This window comes from Castanea sativa, chromosome 1 (genome assembly GCF_040712315.1).
Source record: "Castanea sativa cultivar Marrone di Chiusa Pesio chromosome 1, ASM4071231v1".
NCBI lineage: Eukaryota > Viridiplantae > Streptophyta > Magnoliopsida > Fagales > Fagaceae > Castanea > Castanea sativa.
Genome location: NC_134013.1, coordinates 58,688,101 through 58,709,118, shown reverse-complemented (window position 1 = coordinate 58,709,118; position 21,018 = coordinate 58,688,101). Strand labels below are relative to the sequence as shown.

The following is a 21,018-nucleotide window of genomic DNA, read 5'->3' as shown; positions in this document are numbered from 1 at the left end:
TGTACAATATTTAGGGATGGGATCATGTGCATGGTACGGGGTGGTCATAGCCTGATTAATCTTGATCTTCCCTGAAGCTGACATAATTTTCAGAGCAATATTTGCATCTTCTCTTACGTCCAGTTAGTGTCCTTTTTGGGGAAAACAGTATGGTTGTTCACTGAATAGATTTACATACCTGGCAGCAAATTGAAAATATTCGTCAGCCTTGAATCTGAGACTGTCAAACAGGTTGCCCAATTAACTAGTTCTTTTCATTCAAATTGCCACTTGATTTGTTTTATTGGATACATTACCATCCAGAAGATCATGGTCAAGTACTTTTAAAAAAATGTTATTAAGTTAATCTAGTTTTATTGTCTTATACAAATTTTTTCCCCTTTTGATGTTTGTTATTATCTGTTAAACTAAAAAAAAATTGCATTTGAAAATATTTGTTATATGTTGATTGATTAATGTATCCTTGTCACATCCTATCTTTGATTTTCAACATCTGACATATCCCTGTCCATATTGTAATGTGGCCATATTAATGCTTTATATGTCTGGATGAGTTAATCATAATCATTATGATACTGAGCATATTGAGGGTAGACAGGATGGCTTGTCTTTTGCAGGCAGTTTATTATAGTGGTCACTTGGTCATATCTTTTACTGTTTGATTTATTTGCATTTTCTCAGCTCTTGTTTAAACATCTCTGATTGTATATTCTTGTTTTCACAGATAACCATCTTCAATTCAAACCCTGATATAGTCATGGTTGGTTTTCGTGTGCATGTGGGTTATGCTTCAGCAAACCATATACCATCCGATATTACTATCTTCCAGAGGGTTGTTAAATTAGATGAGGGCATGCGTTCTTGGTATGATATACCATTTACAGTTGCTGAATCACTCCTTGCTGATGAGGAATTTACAATTTCTGTTGGACCAACCTTCGGTGGGTCTGCACTGCCTAGAATAGACTCACTTGATGTTTATGGTCGAGCTAAAGATGAATTTGGTTGGAAAGAGAAAATGGATGCAGTTTTGGATATGGAAGCTCGTGTGCTTGGTTCTAATGCCTCGCTTGCAGTGTCAGGGAAAAAGCGTCGTTCAATGCAGTCTGCTCCTGTTCAGGAGCAGGTCATAGCAGATGGTCTTAAGCTTCTATCTAGATTTTATTCATTGTGTAGGTCACAAGAATGCTCAAGAGTTGAAGAAGTAAAACAGGAGCTGAGCAACCTCAAGTGCAAGAAGTTACTAGAAACCATATTTGAAAGTGACCGGGAACCCTTGTTGCAGGCTGCTGCTTGCCGTGTCCTGCAGGCTGTATTCCCCAAAAAAGAGATATACTACCAAGTATATGCCTAATTTTGTTGTGTATTTGTTAACTATTATCCATCGTTTTTTGGGTGTGCTTGTTAATTTTCTCTTATTTATATGCAAGTGAGCATTGTGCACTCACTAACTGAAGCTTCTTACTTAGGTTAAGGATACCATGCGTCTCCTTGGGGTGGTCAAATCAACCTCTGCACTTTCTTCAAGGCTTGGCATTGGTAGTACTGCAGGAAGGTGGATTATTGAAGAGTTTACAGCCCAGATGCGTGCAGTCTCTAAGATTGCATTGCAGCGTCGGTCTAATTTGGCTACTTTTCTAGAGATCAATGGTATTTTCACATCCCCTTATTGGCAATAATATTAAATTTTGGCGAATCATTCCTTATGTATTCCTTTGTGCTTCTCCAGCATATTGTAGTGTCTTTAATATATTTTTTCTTACCTATCCAAAAAAAGTATTCCTTTATGTTCTTGATTATGGTTATGATCTATGATGCACGGACACGGACACGGACACGGACATGGACACGACACAGACACTGATACGGCGATACGACAATTTTTTAAAAACAAGGACACGACACGGCAATTAAATAATTAATTAAATTTTATATTTAGGCATATTTTAAAATATTTTTAGACATAAAATACGTTTATGTCTAGAATTTAAATGATGTAAGAACTACAAATAAGTAAACTAACACTCAAAGTAGTACAATAATACACATAAAATGTTTAGAGTACAAACCAAAAGTTTAAATAGGCTACATTCAAAAGCTACAATATTCATTTTCAATTTATACTTTCAGTATTCATTTTAGTAAAATCATCTACAATATTTAAGTTTAACTTTAATAAATTAATAAAACTATAGCAATAACAATATTATATTATATGACAGTAACAATTAACAACATTATATTTGGCACATAATGACAGTAACAACATAAACTTTACATTATATTCCACTCTCACACAGTGACAGTAAGAGTGGGATTAAAAAAAAAAAAAAACGTTGTAAGTAACCCATTCACCCAATGACCCAAACGTTACCAAATGGCCAAATATCTAAATGAAAAAAAAAAACAGAGAGAAGCTTAAAGAAAAGAGGTTGGACCTGACGTCCACGCCGAGAGAGAGAGAGAGAGATCGGAAGGGACAGGGCACGGCGGCGACATCTATGGAGCTCGCTGATCGGCCCGATCTAGTTCCGGCGATGGATAGAGGGTAGCGGCAGCGGCAGCGGGCAAAGGTCAGAGGGAGGGTGGGTGGGTTGAGAAGTGAGAAATTGAGAATCTGAGAGGTGGGTTTCGGTCTAACTTGAGAATCTAAGAATCTGTGATTTTCTTTTTTTTTTTTTTTTTTTTCTTTTTTTTTTCATTGCTGGCATGTCGGACGTGTCGGCGCCGCGTCGGAGAAGCGAAAAAAAAAGAAAAAAAAAGACACTGCTTGGACACCGGAGTCCGGCGAATCGTACCGGTTCCGGTGTCTGATACGTGTCGGACACCGACACGATGCCAAAAATGGCGTGTCGGTGCAACCCAGGTTATGATAAATATTACCTAAATTTAATATGGAAATTGAGGCTGGGCATGCTGTGCATTGAAGTTATTGGATTGCAGACCTTATAAAGGTGAAGATTGTGGTTTACTTGTAGTTCATCTTATAATTGTCATGGTGACATAGGACAAGGGGAACAAATTCAGATTTAGAATTCCTGGATCAGGTCTGACAGTGCTTGTACAGGTTGTTTTTTAAGGAATTAGGGCTAGAGTTTGGTGGGGAAAATGCTGGAAAATAGTAAGGAATATAGGGTTCAGATGTTAAAAAGGAAGAGCAGGATTTGGGGATGAAATTAAGGGGAAACTCCAAAGTCTGGGTTGCTGTTCTAGTCTATGAATAGTAACCAGTGAACGGTGTTTTGACTCTTCATGGGGTATTCGGGTCTATTTGATGGATCAGTGGTTTAGGGTTTTGAAGTTTGGGATTTAGGTTTAAAAGGTGACAAAACAATGTGTTTTTGCTAGGTTTCAAGTTGCTGGAAATTTAAGGACGAAAAGAAAAGTAATAAACTTTTAGTCATCATACCTATGATTCCTTGGCTCACTTCAGAGAAGGTTGTCATTAAACCTCAAGCAAAACTTATTATTTGCAGACGATACTATCCTATTTTGTGATGTAGATGTGGAGCAAATTCTGCATATTCGATTGTTGTTACTTTGTTTTTAGGCGGTAACAGGTTTGAAGGTAAATGTGCATAATAGTGAAATGGTTCCAATAGGGGAGGTTGTTGATGTGCATATCCTGGCTGATATTTTGGGCTGCAGAGTTGGATATTTGCTTATGTCTTATCTTGGCATGCCACTGGGGGCTTCACATTATTCCCTTTCTATTTGGAATCCTATTTTGGAAAAATTTGAGTGGAAATTAGCCGGGTGGAAGACCTTGTACTTGTCTAAGGGGGGTCGATTGATGTTACTCAAGAGTACGCTATCTAGTCTTCCTACTTATTTTCTATTGTTATTCACCATTCCTACTCATGTGGCCAATAAAATTGAAAAGTTGCAAAGGGGCTTTCTTTGGGGTGGTAACAAGTCTCATCTGGTAGGTTGGGATAAAGTTTGTGCGCTTATAGCCAATGGCGGCTTGGGGATAAGGAAACTTACTACCTTCAATAAGGCCTTACTGGGAAAATGGTTGTGGCGGTTTGGAAAGGAGGAGGGTCGATTATGGAGAAGGGTGGTAGCTTCAAAATTTGGGGAAGATTGGGGGGGGCGGGGTTGGACCTCAAAGCTAGGTAGGGGAGTTCATGGGTGTGGTTTGTGGAGAGGTATTTGCATGGGATGGGAGGATTTCAGCAAAAATTGTCAGTTTGTTGTTGGTTTGGGGAATAGAGTGAGGTTTTGACAAGATGGGTGGTATGGGGATCAACCCTTTCAATTGGCTTTCCCAAGGTTGTATGGTATTGCCATTGATAAGGAGATTTCTGTTGAAGCTTCTTTGTCTAGGTAGGGGGCAAAGGAGAGAAGAATTTGGGATGTTTGTTTTATTAGAGAATTTGAGGATTGGGAGATGGATGAAGGGTTGCATTTCCTTCGTTTATTGGGAGCTAATACTCCTCCGAGGGATGTTGGAGATCGGAAGAGATGGAAGTTAAAGCCTAATGGGGAATTTGACATCCGGTCGTTCTATAATAAATTAAGAGTTTGTCCCTCAATTGTCTTTCCTTGAAAAGCTATTTGGAGAGTAAAGGCCCCTAGGCGAGTTTCTTTTTCTGTTTGGTGTGCAGCTTGGAATAAGATCCTAACGGGTGATAACTTGAGATTGAGGAGATTGGATTTTGTGGATTGGTGCATTATGTGCCGCCAATGTGGAGAGACGGTAGACCACTTACTTCTTCATTGTGAGATGGCTTATCGGTTATGGAGTTTTTTCTTTAGAACTTTTGGCTTGTCTTGGGTTATTTCTAGATCAATCCCAAATTTGCTTTTTGGCTGGTGGAATGGGTTGGGGAAGCACTCATCTCAGATTTGGAATTTAGTTCCATTGGGCATCCTATGGTGTGTTTGGAAGGAGCAAAATCGGCGGACTTTTGAGGATTTGGATAGCACCGGTGATCAGTTGCTTGCTTCTTTTAGTGGGACTCTTTTTGATTGGTCTAGGGCTTGGGGACTCACGACTAGTGACTCTCTCCCTTCTTTTTTTGGCTCCCTTTCTCTTTTGTAGTTTTCTGTTTTCTTATTCTTGTTTTTTCTAGGTTTGCTCTATGTTCTTCATGCATAGAGTAGCTATTCTTGTGTGTGTGTGTTTGTATATATATATATACATATATATATATATATATATATATATATTTCTCTTTTTCTTATCAAAAAAAAAAAAAAACTTATTATTTCTGAAATGAAGAAATTATTTTTTTCTTGAATAGAAAACATTAGTCCATATAAATAGGTGACTTAATAATAAAACAAAAATAAGACCCAATGGACTATTAGTATAGCCCATTCCTAGAAACCAAAAAATTACAAATTTGTCCTAGACGCCTTAAATAAAATAAAATTGAAATTGTCTTCTCATTGCTTGCGTCATTAAGTTATTAGATGGTTGGATTGATTGGTTTTTAATACAACATGTGAATCAGTTTTTATTGTATTCTCTCTTTCAGTTTTGTTTTGTATTTAGGAAGTGTGTATATATATATATGGGCTCTATTCCCCATCTCCATTCTACTCAGAAGGAATGCTAGATGTTTTGAGGGATGTGAACTGTCATTACTAGAGATTAAGTCCTTTTTCTTACATACTCCCCTTGATTGGAGTATAGCTTTGTCACATTTTTCTTGTTTTTTTCCCTTCCTGCTTTGCTTGATCATTGTCATTTTGGTTTTTGATTTTTGCCCCCATAGTATATCCCCAATGTACTCGGATTGGCTATATTTTTATTAATAAAATTTTTCGTTATCTATCCAAAAAAAATTCCCCATTCCATTTACGGTTTATGTGACAATGTGGTGCCTTGGGGGGTCCTTTCAAAACTTTCCGCCACCGCAGTTTACCCTGCTTGAACATACAAACACCAATCACCACCACCATAATCCACCGCTTATTGCTAACACCACCATCCACTACACCCCACCACCCAAATCTACCATGCTCCATTATACCCAAGTCACCAAACACTTCAAAACTACTATTGACAACACCCATGCTCAAATTTGCATCAACACGCCACTCTGTTGCCACCCCCAAGGCAAGAAAACTATTGTACACCGCTACATCACACCAATTGACGTAATGCTTATTGAAAAATACCAAACCAAATGACAAATGAGTCCACTGAACCTAAAACAATAAAGAATCAAGACAACAAAAAGAACGAGGACAGATCTCAGCAATGATGGTGGTCAATGCAATGAGCGATGGTGATGATTGGGGCGCAAACTAGAGAGACATAGAGGGGCCAAGGAAGGAAAGAGGGCAGATTTATGGTGACTGTGGAAGGGCGGGAACATTCTCATAAGGTGAAAGGTTAGAGGGAGAGGGTGGGGGGTTAATGAACAAAGATGAAACCCTTGGGTTTTATTACTTAAAATAGATTAGTTTTACTATACTATATTTATATGAATACAAAATTTTAAATTTACCCAGGGTGGGATGGGGAGACTAAAACCATCCCTGCCCTGAATTTGTCTTGTGTTTTAATTCTATGACCTGTTCCTACACTGCCTATTGAGGAGTGATGCTATGGATATTGCAAAGTTTACTATGTATAAGCGTTACAAAGTGATGTGTCAACTTCAACTTCTAAACACAACAGCAAACAAAAAAAGGGAAGGAAGAAATTCATCTATTATGTTGTTGATGTGTCACCAATCACATTCATTACCATGGGATAGGTAGGGGGTGGGCAAAAATTGGAATCCCTAGGCACTAAAGTTGAAAGCACCATTTATTTTCTGTGTTAATAAAAATTCAATTAGTTTGTTTATTGCTTTGTTGAGCTCTATGGTGCAAAGAGCAATGATAATGATCCCAGTTTGTCAAATTCTATGATGTGGATATTGTGAACCATATAAGTCCTAAATGTTTTTGTTAGGAAGTAGGCCAACAATATATATCAAGTGTGCCATGCTAAAGGTATTTATATCATTTCATGGTGCAATGACTCTATTTAACATTGGGTTTTTGGATCTTCACTGCTCATTTCATCTTCTTGTTTGTTTCTACCTCTACCTTGAATGTTATATTGTGAAAAGGTTAAATGCGGCAACCCTAGGAATGTTAATGTTGTTTCTTGGTGTTACACATTTACCTGAAGGGTTTTGGAGCATTGGTTTAGACAATTATGTTTATTCTTTTGTTAATTAATTTTGAAGGAGAAGAGTAGATGAAAGTCTTTTAAGCTTAGTAGGTGACAACCATAAAAGTGTAAGCCCCAAGCCCATCCCAGAAGGAATACTCTTGACTCTTAGGAAAGTTTTGGGACTTATAAACTATCATCCAACCATCCAAGGAGTTAAGATTTAATGGTCCATTTGGATTGAGGGGGAGTAGAGTAGAGTGAAATTGTCTCAAAATTCAGCCAACTCTACTCTACCCCCCCTCCCCTCCCCCTCCCCCTCCCCCTCAATCCAAACGGGCCCTAAAAGTACTCCTTTGGGGTTGAGCTTAGGGCTTTCACCTATAAGGCCCCATTCTACTCCTCTCCTATGAAATTAAGAAGACACGTTTATTCAGTTTGATCTGTTGTTTACATTCCAGAGTTTTACCGTAGCTGTCACTTCCATTATGTCTAATTGATCAATCAGCAGCATTGTGCCATGGAAGTGTAGAGAGATGTTTGTTTATTGATTTGTTCTGTATTAATATAAGCTGCCATTCCTCTGATATAGGTTCTGAAGTGGTGGATGGGCTCATGCAAGTCCTATGGGGAATTTTGGAATTAGAGCAGCCTGACACACAAACTATGAACAATATTGTTATATCTTCCGTGGAACTCATTTATTGTTATGCTGAATGCCTCGCTTTACATGGGAAGGATACAGGATGCTCTGTGGCACCTGCTGTTGTTTTACTAAAGCAACTTCTGTTTTCCCCCAATGACGCAGTTCAGACTTCCAGCAGGTACTTACATTTGTTTTTCTGCTATATTTGGAATCTGAATGGAGTTTTGTTGGTCAGATCATTATTTATACTTGCTTTGTTTTTTCAGCCTAGCTATATCTTCAAGGTTGCTCCAGGTTCCATTTCCAAAGCAAACCATGTTAGCTACAGATGATGCGGTGGAAAATACTGTGTCTGCTCCTGTGCCTTCTGACACAACTGGTGTAAATACCCAAGTCATGATTGAGGAAGATTCCATCACTTCATCTGTTCAATACTGTTGTGATGGCTGCTCCACTGTTCCTATACTTAGGCGAAGATGGCATTGTACTATTTGTCCTGATTTTGATTTATGTGAGGCATGTTATGAAGTATTAGATGCAGACCGACTTCCCCCACCACATTCTAGAGATCATCCTATGACAGCAATTCCAATTGAAATTGAATCAATTGGAGGAGATGGCAATGAATTTCACTTCACACCAGATGATGCAAGTGATACAAGCTTGCTGCCAGCCACTGCAGCTGCCAGCATGCAGAATTCTGCTCCATCAATTCACGTGTTGGAGCCCAGTGAATCTGGAGAGTTTTCTACTTCAGTGACTGACCCAGTTTCAATTTCTGCTTCGAAACGGGCTGTAAATTCTTTGCTTCTTTCTGAGCTTCTTGAACAGTTGAAAGGATGGATGGAGACAACCTCTGGGGTTCGGGCAATCCCTATAATGCAACTCTTCTACAGACTATCATCTGCTGTGGGTGGACCTTTTATAGACAGTTCAAAGCCGAAAAGCTTGGATCTAGAGAAATTAATTAAATGGTTTTTGGATGAGATTAATCTCAACAAACCTTTTAATGCCAAATCCCGCTCTTCTTTTGGAGAAGTGGAAATCCTCATCTTCATGTTCTTCACGTTGATGCTTCGGAACTGGCACCAGCCTGGAAGTGATAATTCCACTCAAAAATCAGCTGGAACTGTAGAAACAAATGACAAGAGTGTTATCCAGATTCCGCCCTCCACTTCAGCCGCTACTCAGTCTTCTTTGGATGATCAGGACAAAGATGATTTCATTTCCCAGCTGCTTCGAGCCTGCGATTCTCTTAGACAACAAGGTTTTATCAGTTATTTAATGGATATACTGCAGCAGCTTGTGCATGTATTTAAGTCTCCTCCTGTTAATCATGAAGGTGTGCATGGTTTGGGCCCTGGTTCTGGCTGTGGGTCTTTACTAACAGTACGAAGAGATCTACCTGCAGGTAATTTTTCTCCGTTCTTTTCGGATTCATATGCTAAAGCCCATCGGACAGATATCTTTATGGACTACCACAGGCTTTTGTTAGAGAATGCTTTCCGACTTGTATACACTTTGGTTCGCCCTGAAAAACAAGACAAGAGTGGTGAGAGAGAGAAGGTTTACAAGACTTCATACAGTAAGGATTTGAAGCTGGATGGATATCAGGATGTTCTCTGCAGTTACATTAACAATCCCCATACAACGTTTGTAAGAAGATACGCAAGGAGGCTTTTCCTGCATCTATGTGGAAGCAAAACTCACTATTACAGTGTTAGAGACTCTTGGCAATTCTCCAGTGAAGTTAAGAAACTTTTCAAACACATAAATAAATCTGGTGGTTTTCAAAACCCTGTCTCTTATGAGAGAAGTGTTAAGATTGTGAAGTGCCTATCTACTATGGCTGAAGTAGCTGGTGCACGGCCTCGGAACTGGCAGAAATACTGTTTGAGGCATGGAGATGTTTTACCATTCCTGATGAATGGAATATTTTATTTTGGGGAGGAGTCTGTTGTTCAGACTCTTAAACTTCTAAATTTGGCCTTCTATACAGGAAAGGATATTGGCCACTCTTTACAGAAAACTGAAGCAGACACGGGAATAGGTTCAAACAAATCAGGCACTCAATCTTTGGATTCAAAGAAGAAAAAGAAAGGTGAAGATGGAATTGAATCTGGTTCGGAGAAGTCCTGTTTAGATATGGAGGCAGTGATTGATATCTTCACTGACAAGGGCAGTGATGTCTTGAGACAATTTATTGATAGTTTTCTACTGGAATGGAATTCGAGCTCTGTGCGTGCAGAGGCCAAGTGTGTTCTTTTTGGTGTTTGGCATCATGGAAAGCAGTCATTCAAGGAAACCTTGTTAACAACTCTCCTACAGAAATTCAAATTCCTGCCAATGTTTGGTCAGAATATTGTTGAGTACACAGAACTTGTCACATGGTTGCTGGGAAAAGTCCCTGATATTAGCTCAAAGCAACAAAGTACTGAACTTGTGGATCGGTGCTTGACCCCTGATGTTATTAGATGCATCTTTGAAACACTTCATTCTCAAAATGAGCTATTAGCTAATCATCCAAATTCCCGCATATACAACACTTTAAGTGGTTTAGTGGAATTTGACGGTTACTATCTTGAGAGTGAACCTTGTGTTGCCTGCAGTTCACCTGAGGTACCATATAGCAGGATGAAGCTAGAAAGTCTGAAATCTGAAACAAAGTTTACTGACAACCGAATCATTGTGAAATGCACAGGAAGTTACACAATCCAGACTGTAACTATGAATGTTCATGATGCACGCAAATCTAAATCAGTAAAAGTTTTAAACCTCTACTACAATAATAGGCCTGTGGCTGACTTGTCAGAATTGAAAAATAATTGGGCACTATGGAAGCGTGCAAAGAGTTGTCATCTTGCTTTCAATCAGACTGAGCTAAAAGTAGAGTTCCCCATTCCAATCACTGCTTGTAACTTCATGATTGAGCTGGATTCTTTCTATGAAAATCTACAGGCCTTATCCCTTGAACCATTGCAATGCCCACGTTGCAGTCGACCAGTCACTGATAAGCATGGGATATGTAGCAATTGCCACGAGAATGCATATCAATGCAGGCAATGCCGAAACATCAATTATGAGAATCTGGATTCTTTTCTTTGCAATGAGTGTGGTTACAGCAAATATGGAAGGTTTGAGTTCAATTTCATGGCAAAGCCCAGTTTTACATTTGATAACATGGAGAATGATGAAGATATGAAGAGAAATTTAGCAGCTATAGAATCTGAATCAGAAAATGCTCATAGGAGATATCAGCAACTGTTGGGTTTTAAGAAGCCCCTACTCAAGATTGTATCAAGTGTTGGTGAGAATGAGATGGACTCGCAACAGAAGGACTCTGTGCAGCAAATGATGGTCTCTTTGCCTGGACCTTCATGTAAGATAAACCGTAAAATTGCTCTTCTTGGTGTCCTGTATGGTGAGAAGTGCAAAGCAGCTTTTGATTCTGTTAGTAAAAGTGTTCAGACGCTGCAAGGGTTACGCCGGGTATTGATGAGTTATTTGCACCAGAAACATTCTGATAATGGAGTTGCTGCTTCAAGATTTGTGGTATCCAGGTCTCCAAATAATTGCTATGGCTGTGCAACTACTTTTGTGACCCAGTGCCTTGAATTATTGCAGGTGCTATCAAAGCATCCAAATTCTAAGAAACAACTTGTTTCATCTGGCATCCTATCTGAGTTATTTGAAAATAACATTCATCAAGGTCCTAAGACTGCCCGCGTCCAAGCTAGGGCGGTACTTTGTGCTTTCTCTGAGGGTGATGTTAGTGCAGTGACTGAGTTGAACTGTCTGATGCAGAAGAAAGTCATGTACTGCCTTGAACATCATCGTTCCATGGATATTGCTCTGGCTACCCGTGAAGAGCTGTTATTGCTTTCGGAAGTGTGTTCTCTGGCTGATGAATTCTGGGAATCAAGGTTACGTGTTGTTTTCCAACTGTTATTTTCTTCCATTAAATTGGGTGCCAAGCATCCTGCCATCTCTGAGCATGTTATTCTTCCTTGTCTGAGGATTATATCTCAGGCATGTACTCCTCCAAAACCTGACACAGCAGACAAAGATCAAGGTGTCGCAAAATCTGCTCCTGTTTCACAGACTAAGGATGAAAGTAACTCTAATGTTTCAGGATCTTTGAGTGGTGTATTCAGTGGGAGCAAGTCTCAGCCAGAATCATTGGAAAGGAACTGGGATGCTTCCCAGAAGACTCAGGATATTCAATTACTGAGCTATTCTGAGTGGGAGAAGGGAGCATCTTATCTTGATTTTGTTAGAAGGCAGTACAAGGTGTCTCAAGCAGTCAAGGGTGCCAGCCAAAGGTCTCGTCCCCAAAGACATGATTTCCTAGCTCTTAAATATGCATTAAGGTGGAAGCGGCGTGCTTGTAAGACAGCAAAGAGTGACTTATCAGCATTTGAACTCGGGTCATGGGTTACAGAACTTGTTTTGAGTGCTTGCTCTCAATCAATAAGGTCCGAAATGTGCATGCTGATAAGTTTGCTCTGTGCCCAAAGCGCATCAAGGCGATTTCGGTTGTTGAACTTGCTAGTGTCTCTATTACCAGCAACACTATCTGCTGGTGAAAGTGCTGCAGAGTATTTTGAGTTGCTCTTCAAGATGATAGAGTCGGAAGATGCTCGTCTGTTTTTGACTGTGCGATATCTACGTACAATATGTAAATTAATTACCCAAGAAGTGGCCAATATAGAGTCTCTGGAAAGGAGCCTGCATATTGACATTTCACAGGGATTTATCCTTCACAAGCTGATAGAGCTCCTTGGAAAATTTTTAGAGGTTCCCAATATCAGATCCAGGTATTATATGGATTTTGCTAATATGTCTTCCATACTTTTTCTTTTTCCTTTTTTATTTTTTTAAACTTGTTCACTTTTTCACATCTAATACAATTTGATCTTGTGCCAGATTCATGCAAGATAATCTGCTCTCTGAAATCCTTGAAGCACTTATTGTCATCCGTGGCTTGATAGTGCAAAAGACAAAGTTGATTAGTGACTGCAACCGGCTCTTAAAAGATCTTTTAGATAGCCTTCTGCTTGAAAGCAGTGAAAATAGACGGCAGTTTATCCGGGCCTGTATCTGTGGTTTGCAAATTCATGGAGAGGAGCGAAAAGGAAGAAATTCTCTGGTATGGATGACATAATCTACTCTGTTTATTATCCTCTTTTTCTGCTTATAATTTTCTTTATCATCTTTGATAAGTTACCAAAGACGTCAAAATCATGCCTGTTTTGGATCTATTTTTGAACTTAAGTTTTTGCTTGTATTCTGTCTTGATACGGATAAATTACTTAGTGGATGAGTGATGTATAATTGTATAGATTTACAACTTTAGTTTTTGTACTTCTATTTTATTTTAATTTTTTTTAATCTAAGTATGTTGAGATGCAATTTCCTTTAATAAATCGTATTCACCTGTTTGTGCAGTTTATCTTAGAGCAGCTCTGCAATCTGATCTGCCCGTCGAAACCAGAGCCTGTATATCTTTTGGTTCTTAACAAGGCACACACGCAGGAAGAGTTCATCAGGGGATCAATGACTAAAAATCCTTATTCCAGTGCAGAGATTGGTCCATTGATGCGTGATGTTAAGAATAAAATTTGCCATCAGTTGGATCTCTTGGGTCTTCTTGAAGATGATTATGGCATGGAGTTGCTAGTTGCTGGGAATATCATCTCTCTTGATTTGAGCATTGCTCAAGTTTATGAGCAAGTATGGAGGAAGTCAAATCAATCGTCAAGCACTTTGGCTAATTCTACCTTGTTATCTACAACTGCTGCTACTTCAGCCAGAGATTGTCCACCTATGACTGTGACTTACCGTCTTCAGGTTTGTTGATCCTATTTCTTTTAAATTTATACTTTTTTTCTCAGTAAATAGTTTTGTTTAATAACAAGTGTGGTTCCAGAAGAACAGAAGAAATTGCTTTATACCTTTTTTCTATGTACTGTTTGGTTGCATATGGTGTCTATTCATGGAATCTGTCTTGAGATCCATATGGTGAATTTTCTGTTCACACCGTCCACTTGAGCTCAATTTATTAGTGAAGTATTGTGTATGAGGATGGTAAATTTGAAGTGTTTGTGTCCATTATTGTTGAAGGTGTGCATAAAAATTAGGTGGTTGTTTCTTTTATTGTTGTTTTTGTTGTTTCTTGTGAGGGGAATGCAACGTTTCGTGGTGGTATTATTGGCAGGGATTAGATGGCGAAGCAACTGAGCCTATGATTAAAGAATTGGAGGAAGACAGAGAGGAGTCACAAGATCCTGAGGTTGAATTTGCCATAGCAGGTGCAGTACGTGAATATGGTGGACTAGAAATTATTTTGGCCATGATCCAGGTGTGTAGGTGACTTCTTTAAATGATTGATCTATTTCCCTCTTGCTGATGAAGATTTTTCTTTTAGCAATCATTCAAAATTATATTACCAGGTTCATTTGGGCACACCATGAATTTTTAACAGAAGAAATAGAAATTGCAAAAGATTTCAAGAAAATTGATCACATTACGTTTTTATGAACATTCCATTTCATGTCAATTTTGGAATAATATGTAACATTTGTTCTAGTGGCATAGCAACGTTTGTTTTATTCTTTAAGTATTACTAATGGTTCTAGTGCCCTTTGGATTGGTGATGCATTTTTGGAGTATTTTCTGAAAGTTTGCAATTGTAATTGGGTGACTTTGGGTTTATGAATTATATTTATCTGAATCCATATGTCTATGTTCTATTCATAATAGAAACAATGGCCTGTTTCATTGTGTTTCAGAGAATAGTTTTAAAAACTAGTTTCCTAAAAAGAGGAAGAAAACTTAATTGTTTTTCAATAGTTTTGTTTTTCCTGAACTGAAAACAGAAAACAGTTTCAGGAAACACAATTTTGGTTTAATCAAAGCCATTTCGAGTTATCGTTTAAAAAAAAAAATTAAAAACAAAAATCACCTGCCATATCTCATTTTCTTATATAAAATAAAAATTAAACACAAACAAGCCTGGCTTTGTTTTTCCTAAAAGGCAGAAAACTGTATCAGGAAACACCATTTTGTTGTAACAAAAAGCCATTTTGAGTTACGATTTCAAAAAATCAAAACAAAAAATGCCTTCCGTATCTCTGTTTCTCTTTTAAATAGAAATTTAACCAAAGAAGCCAGGTTTCCAAGATATAAGGAATTTTCCATTTTGAGGTTATGCACTCATGCCGTGTTATGAATGCATGTATTTATCTAAACGATTATAGCATATCTTTTACTGGTTATATAAATTTCCTCAGTTATTTTTATAGCCTGAATGTTTATTCTGTGCTTCTAGTCATTCTCTTATATGATTTTAATAGCCATGCCTTGCCATTTGACCTGATCAAATTTTCACTTACAGAAATGGTATATATACTTTGGAATTTTTTTTTCCCATTTCAGTTGCTTATAAAGGCTTTGCTTTGTTATGCAAGGGAAGGCTATTTCTGACTATTATTATTTATTAAGCCATCTGACTTTTGTTTTGAATGTTCAGCGGTTGCGAGATGATTTCAAGTCCAATCAAGAGCAGTTGGTTGCAGTTCTTAATCTCCTCATGCACTGTTGCAAAATAAGAGAGAACAGGCGTGCCTTGTTGCGACTAGGAGCTTTAGGCATACTTCTTGAAGCATCAAGGCGGGCCTTCTTTGTGGATGCCATGGAGCCAGCCGAAGGCATTCTTCTGATTGTGGAAAGTCTGACTTTGGAAGCAAATGAAAGCGAAAACATTAGCATTTCACAGAGTGCTCTTACTGTCTCCAGCGAAGAAACTGGCACAGATGAGCAGGCCAAGAAAATAGTTCTCATGTTCTTGGAACGACTATCACATCCTTTGGGCCTTAAGAAATCAAACAAACAGCAAAGGAACACTGAGATGGTTGCACGAATTTTGCCTTACTTGACATATGGTGAACCTGCTGCTATGGAAGCACTGATCCAGCATTTTAGCCCTTACTTGCAAGACTGGGGTGAATTTGACCGGTTGGAGAAACAACACCAAGACAATCCTAAAGATGAGAGCCTTGCTCAGCAATCTGCCAAGCAGAGATTTTCCCTGGAAAATTTTGTTAGAGTTTCAGAGTCACTTAAGACAAGTTCCTGTGGAGAGAGACTAAAGGACATTATCCTAGAGAAGGGTATAACCAGTGTTGCAATTAGACATCTGAGCAATAGTTTTGCGGTTTCAGGGCAGGCTGGCTTTAAATCCAGTGCAGAATGGGCAATAGGTTTAAAACTGCCTTCTGTACCGCTTATATTGTCTATGCTGACAGGCTTGTCAATGGGGCATTTGGCCACCCAAAGGTGTATTGATGAGGGTGGAATCTTACCCCTGCTTCATGCTTTGGAAGGAGTTTCTGTAGAAAATGAAATTGGGGCAAGGGCTGAAAACTTGCTAGACACACTATCAAATAAGGAGGGAAAGGGAGATGGGTTCTTGGAGGAGAAGGTGTGTAGGTTGCGGCATGCAACTCGGGATGAAATGAGGCGTCGAGCTTTGAGGAAGAGAGAGCAGATGCTTCAGGTACATTTCTGCTGAACCCTGTGCTGCATAGCAGACATACCTATCTATCTATGCTAATAAAATTGGGGCTGGTTATAATTGTAGCAACTCCTACTTCTATTTCGGGGAACTAGGGTTAAGGTTTGATGTTGAAAGTAGCAGGTTCAGATAGGGTTGGTAATGGGAAGTTTGAAGAATAGGATTTAGGGTTTTATAAGCTTATAAGAATGTTTGCAAATCTGATTTGATCTAATATTTGGATCAATCACAGAGAAGTAGAACTGAAAAAATAGATTAAAGGGAAGAAAGTAGAAGGTAAAGTTATTCTCTGATGCATGTTTGTACATTTAAAAGATAAAATAGACAATGATTATCTATATGTGGAGGGATAATGTTTATTTAGGTTAGTAAGTAAAACTCTCAGGAGTGCAAAATTTCTACATTATTTAGTTTTGGTTGGTGAAATTCTCCATTTTTTTTTCTTTGACATTTGCCCTCCTCTTGTCCCTAGTATTGAGGCCTTTGAGGCCAAGGAAACAAAATATGATACATATACATTCTCCATATTGATGTTTCTTCCTAGAAAATGAAGAAATAATGGTGGGAACGTCTATTTGGTAATTGGAACAGGGACTTGGAATGCGACAGGAACTAGCTTCAGATGGCGGTGAGCGTATTGTTGTTGCTCAACCAATTCTTGAAGGTCTGGAAGATGTGGAGGAGGAGGAAGATGGGCTGGCATGCATGGTGTGCCGAGAGGGCTACAGTTTGAGGCCTACTGATTTGCTGGGTGTGTACTCCTACAGTAAGCGGGTGAACCTAGGTGTTGGCCCTTCAGGAAGTGCACGCGGGGAATATGTCTACACAACTGTGAGTTATTTTAATATCATTCATTTCCAATGCCATCAGGAGGCCAAAAGAGCAGATGCAGCTCTGAAGAATCCTAAGAAAGAGTGGGAAGGTGCAACCCTCAGAAACAATGAATCTCTTTGTAATTCCTTATTCCCTGTGAGAGGTCCTTCTGTTCCACCACAACAGTATAATCGCCATGTTGACCAGTATTGGGAAAACCTCAATGCTCTTGGACGTGCTGATGGAAGCAGGCTTCGACTGTTGACATACGACATTGTTCTGGTAAATGACTTTCTTTTACTTTTCTTCTACTCTTTTTATTTATTTATTTATATATTGTATTTGGATGACTGAGTTAAGGTTCTGCTTTTGAGTAATCTTTAAAGTACATACAAATACCCCGAAGTTGAAGATTGATCCTGTCAAAGATTTCCTCTTGATATTATTTATGGCTGAACAAATTATTGGATGGTAAATAATGCCTAATAAGGTTTTGTTGAGAATTTTTTTTATATATGAAATAATGCCTATTTGTGATGGGTCACATATTAATTTGAATGAGTTATGTTTATTCTTTCATTATTAATTCTGTTCTAACTTTTGTGGTTCTGTCACTTCAATATTTAGCTTTTTACCTTCCTGTACCTGATGTTCATGAATTTTCTGTCATGTAGATGCTTGCTCGATTTGCAACAGGGGCATCATTCAGTGCAGAAAGCAGAGGTGGAGGAAGGGAAAGCAACTCCAGATTTCTTCCTTTCATGATCCAAATGGCTCGTTACCTTCTTGATCAGGGAAATCCTTCTCAGCGCCATAGCATGGCCAAAGCTGTCTCAGCATATTTAACCTCTTCCACTACAGATTCCCGCCCCTCCACGCCATCTGGAACACCACCTTCTGTGGGGACTGAAGAAACTGTACAATTTATGATGGTGAATTCACTTCTCTCAGAGTCCTATGAATCATGGTTGCAGCACCGATGCGCCTTCTTGCAGCGTGGAATTTATCATGCATACATGCAGCACACTCATGGCCGGTCAGCGGCTCGTGGATCATCCAATTCAGCAAAAGTAGAATCTGGAAGCTCTAGTAGAAGCCCTACCCCCGAATCAGAGGGTGCTGATGATCTACTGTCTATCATCCGACCAATGCTTGTCTACACTGGTTTAATTGAGCAGCTGCAGCATTTCTTCAAAGTTAAAAAATCCGCAAATGTGGCAGCTGTAAAAGCAGAAGGAACTACTGCATCATTAGAAGGGGATGATGAAAGTGGAAGTGTAGAAGCTTGGGAGATTGTGATGAAAGAGAGACTATTGAATGTGAAGGAGATGGTAGGGTTTTCTAAGGAATGGCTCTCTTGGCTCGATGACATAAATTCTGCTACTGATTTGCAGGAGGCCTTTGACATCATCGGTGTTTTAGCTGATGTGTTATCTGGTGGAGTTACGCAGTGTGAGGATTTCGTGCATGCTGCGATAAATGCGGGGAAAAGCTGATGATCATTCTGAATCAGGGGCATTATGTGTATTTTTAGTTAAAAATTCCAGTTACAAACTTCCTTATTTTGATATGTGAATGAATGTGATAATGATGTATGCCCGTTCTGTCCCCATGAGTGAAGGGGTGAGAACTTAATATTATGTCTTGTTTGAGTCTGTAACACATACGCTCCTTTGGAAATGAAATTTGCTTTCCCCAAAGAAATGTCTCGTGGTGTCTTGAATCAAATTCATCTGTCTGCATATACAGCACATCGTACTTAAGTTCATCAAGTATCTTTACGAGCATGGCATTATATGAGAGAAACGTGTGACTATATACGTGCCTATTAAAAGATTCTTAAAAGTAAATTTAATAACACAATGTAATTACTCAAGCTAATTAAATAATTGAGAATTCGGTCAATCAATACCTTCAAAATCATAATTATATTTGAATTATTATTGTAGTTGAGAATCATGAGACATTTTTCGAGTGGACGATTTTTTTTATGTATTAATTGAATGTTGACAAAACAGTAAAAAAGAAAAAGAAAAAGAAAATGGAAACTGATTGTTGAACAAAAAAAATAAAACAATGAAACAGATCATAATAATGGAAACTGGAGTGGCATGCACAGTAGCCCAAGGGAATAGCCGAATAAGTAAATCGATATGACGGGTATATTGTCTTTCATAATAGCTTGCTCACTATCCGTTGGCCACTTCTGGCTAATGTTTTTTCACTCCCTCTTGGCTAATGTTCTTTCAATCCCTCCATAGAATTTGAATTTTAAATTTGGATGCTTGAAAGCTCAATTCTAAAAGTTTTATGGATGTGTGTTGTGCCTAAAGAAAACAAAAATTATATAAATCTAAGTAAATAAGTATAAATGTCTTGCTTACTTGTTTCTCTTTAACTTTCTGCTATACTTATTTCTCTTTTAACTTTTTCTTTTGGTATTTATGAAAAGATTCTCTTTTAACTTTCTCTTTTGGTGCGTGTGAAGAGATTAAAGAAAAAAAGAACAGTAAGTATATAAGTCTAAGTAAGCAAACATAAATGCCTTACCTTCTTACTTCTTTTTATCTTTTGTGTTGGAAAATGTTTATCTTTTGACACAATGTCATGATCATAATTTGATAAAATAATAAGGAATATATTTCAACTTTGAAATGTAATACACTCTAGTCCTATATATTGTGTAACATATCCTATAAAGGAGTAAAAAATCTCATAAATCAATAAATAAAAAAGAGAGGCTAGACATGTTAAATTTAAATAATAATAAAAAAGGTTAGGGAGAAGTTTAGACATGGATAAAACTATATATATATATATATAGAGAGAGAGAGAGAGAGAGAGAGAGAGAGAATGAAAAGTATATAAATCTAAGTAAACAAGCATAAGTGACTTGTATACTTGTTTTTATTTAACTTTCTCTTTTGTTTTCTTATTTATTAGAGAATATTCTTTTTGGTACAATGGCATGATCATAAATTAATCAAAAGTGACAACTGATGAGAACGCATTATCATCTAGGTAGGAATAATCTTAGTCTCAATACTCTCCAATTAAACATTCAAACCTTGGAAAAAACATAAACACAAACAAAAATGCCTGAAATATTGAGATAATATTCATATGGAAGTTCAATCAATTTTACTTTTAGATAGGTAAGTTGCACGCTAATTTTATTGACTTTGATCTCATAACCACATATCTTTCACCTTATTCTTGCTGGAAATGTGATGCCATCAAACTAGATATAGCTCATTGGCACACTGGAGTTTGATGATGACAGCCTCAGTCAAGCCACCTTAGGGATTGGAATTTTTTGTGATCTATAATCTATGGCTATCAGTCCCTAGGAGTTGGTAGATTAACCGTACCATATATCAACACAGATCAGATATTAAAGACTTTGCCATTGCCTAAAATGAAAACTGATTGTTGAACAAAATAATAATAATGGAAACTGGAGTGGCATGCACAGTAACACAAGGGAATAACCGAATATAATTAAGTCGATGAGTCTATCGTCTTTCATAAAGCTTGCTCATTATCCGTTGGCCACTTCTGGCTAATGTTCTTTCACTCCCTCCCTAGAATTTGAATTCCAAATTTGGATGGAATGCTTTAAAATCTCAATTCTAAAACTTATATGGATGTTTGTTGTGTGTGCAAAAGAACAAAAAGTATATAAATGTAAGTAAGCATGCATAAGTGCCTTACCTACTTGCTTCTCTTTAATTTTTAGTGCACAATTATTTTTCATTAACTTTCTTTTTTGGTGTGTGTGAAGAGATTCTCTTTAAACTTTCTCTTTTGGTGTGTGTGTGAAGAAATTAGAGAAAATAGAACAAAAGATATATAAATCTAAGT

At 38.0% G+C, this 21,018-nt stretch overlaps 1 protein-coding gene across 1 annotated transcript in view; it reads left to right on the top strand.

The window, feature by feature from the left end:
* The window catches only part of LOC142617509 (auxin transport protein BIG), a 34,725-nt gene extending 15,867 nt beyond the window's left edge, over window positions 1-18,858 (top strand). The window contains exons 5-14 of the mRNA XM_075790400.1: window positions 725-1,342; window positions 1,470-1,650; window positions 7,713-7,944; window positions 8,033-12,583; window positions 12,693-12,915; window positions 13,215-13,616; window positions 13,984-14,127; window positions 15,298-16,323; window positions 16,933-17,436; window positions 17,829-18,858. Coding sequence (XP_075646515.1) covers window positions 725-1,342; window positions 1,470-1,650; window positions 7,713-7,944; window positions 8,033-12,583; window positions 12,693-12,915; window positions 13,215-13,616; window positions 13,984-14,127; window positions 15,298-16,323; window positions 16,933-17,436; window positions 17,829-18,650 — 8,703 coding nt within the window. The 3' untranslated portion in view covers window positions 18,651-18,858. The remainder of the gene's footprint in view (window positions 1-724; window positions 1,343-1,469; window positions 1,651-7,712; window positions 7,945-8,032; window positions 12,584-12,692; window positions 12,916-13,214; window positions 13,617-13,983; window positions 14,128-15,297; window positions 16,324-16,932; window positions 17,437-17,828) is intronic.
* The last annotated feature ends 2,160 nt before the right edge of the window (window positions 18,859-21,018 follow it).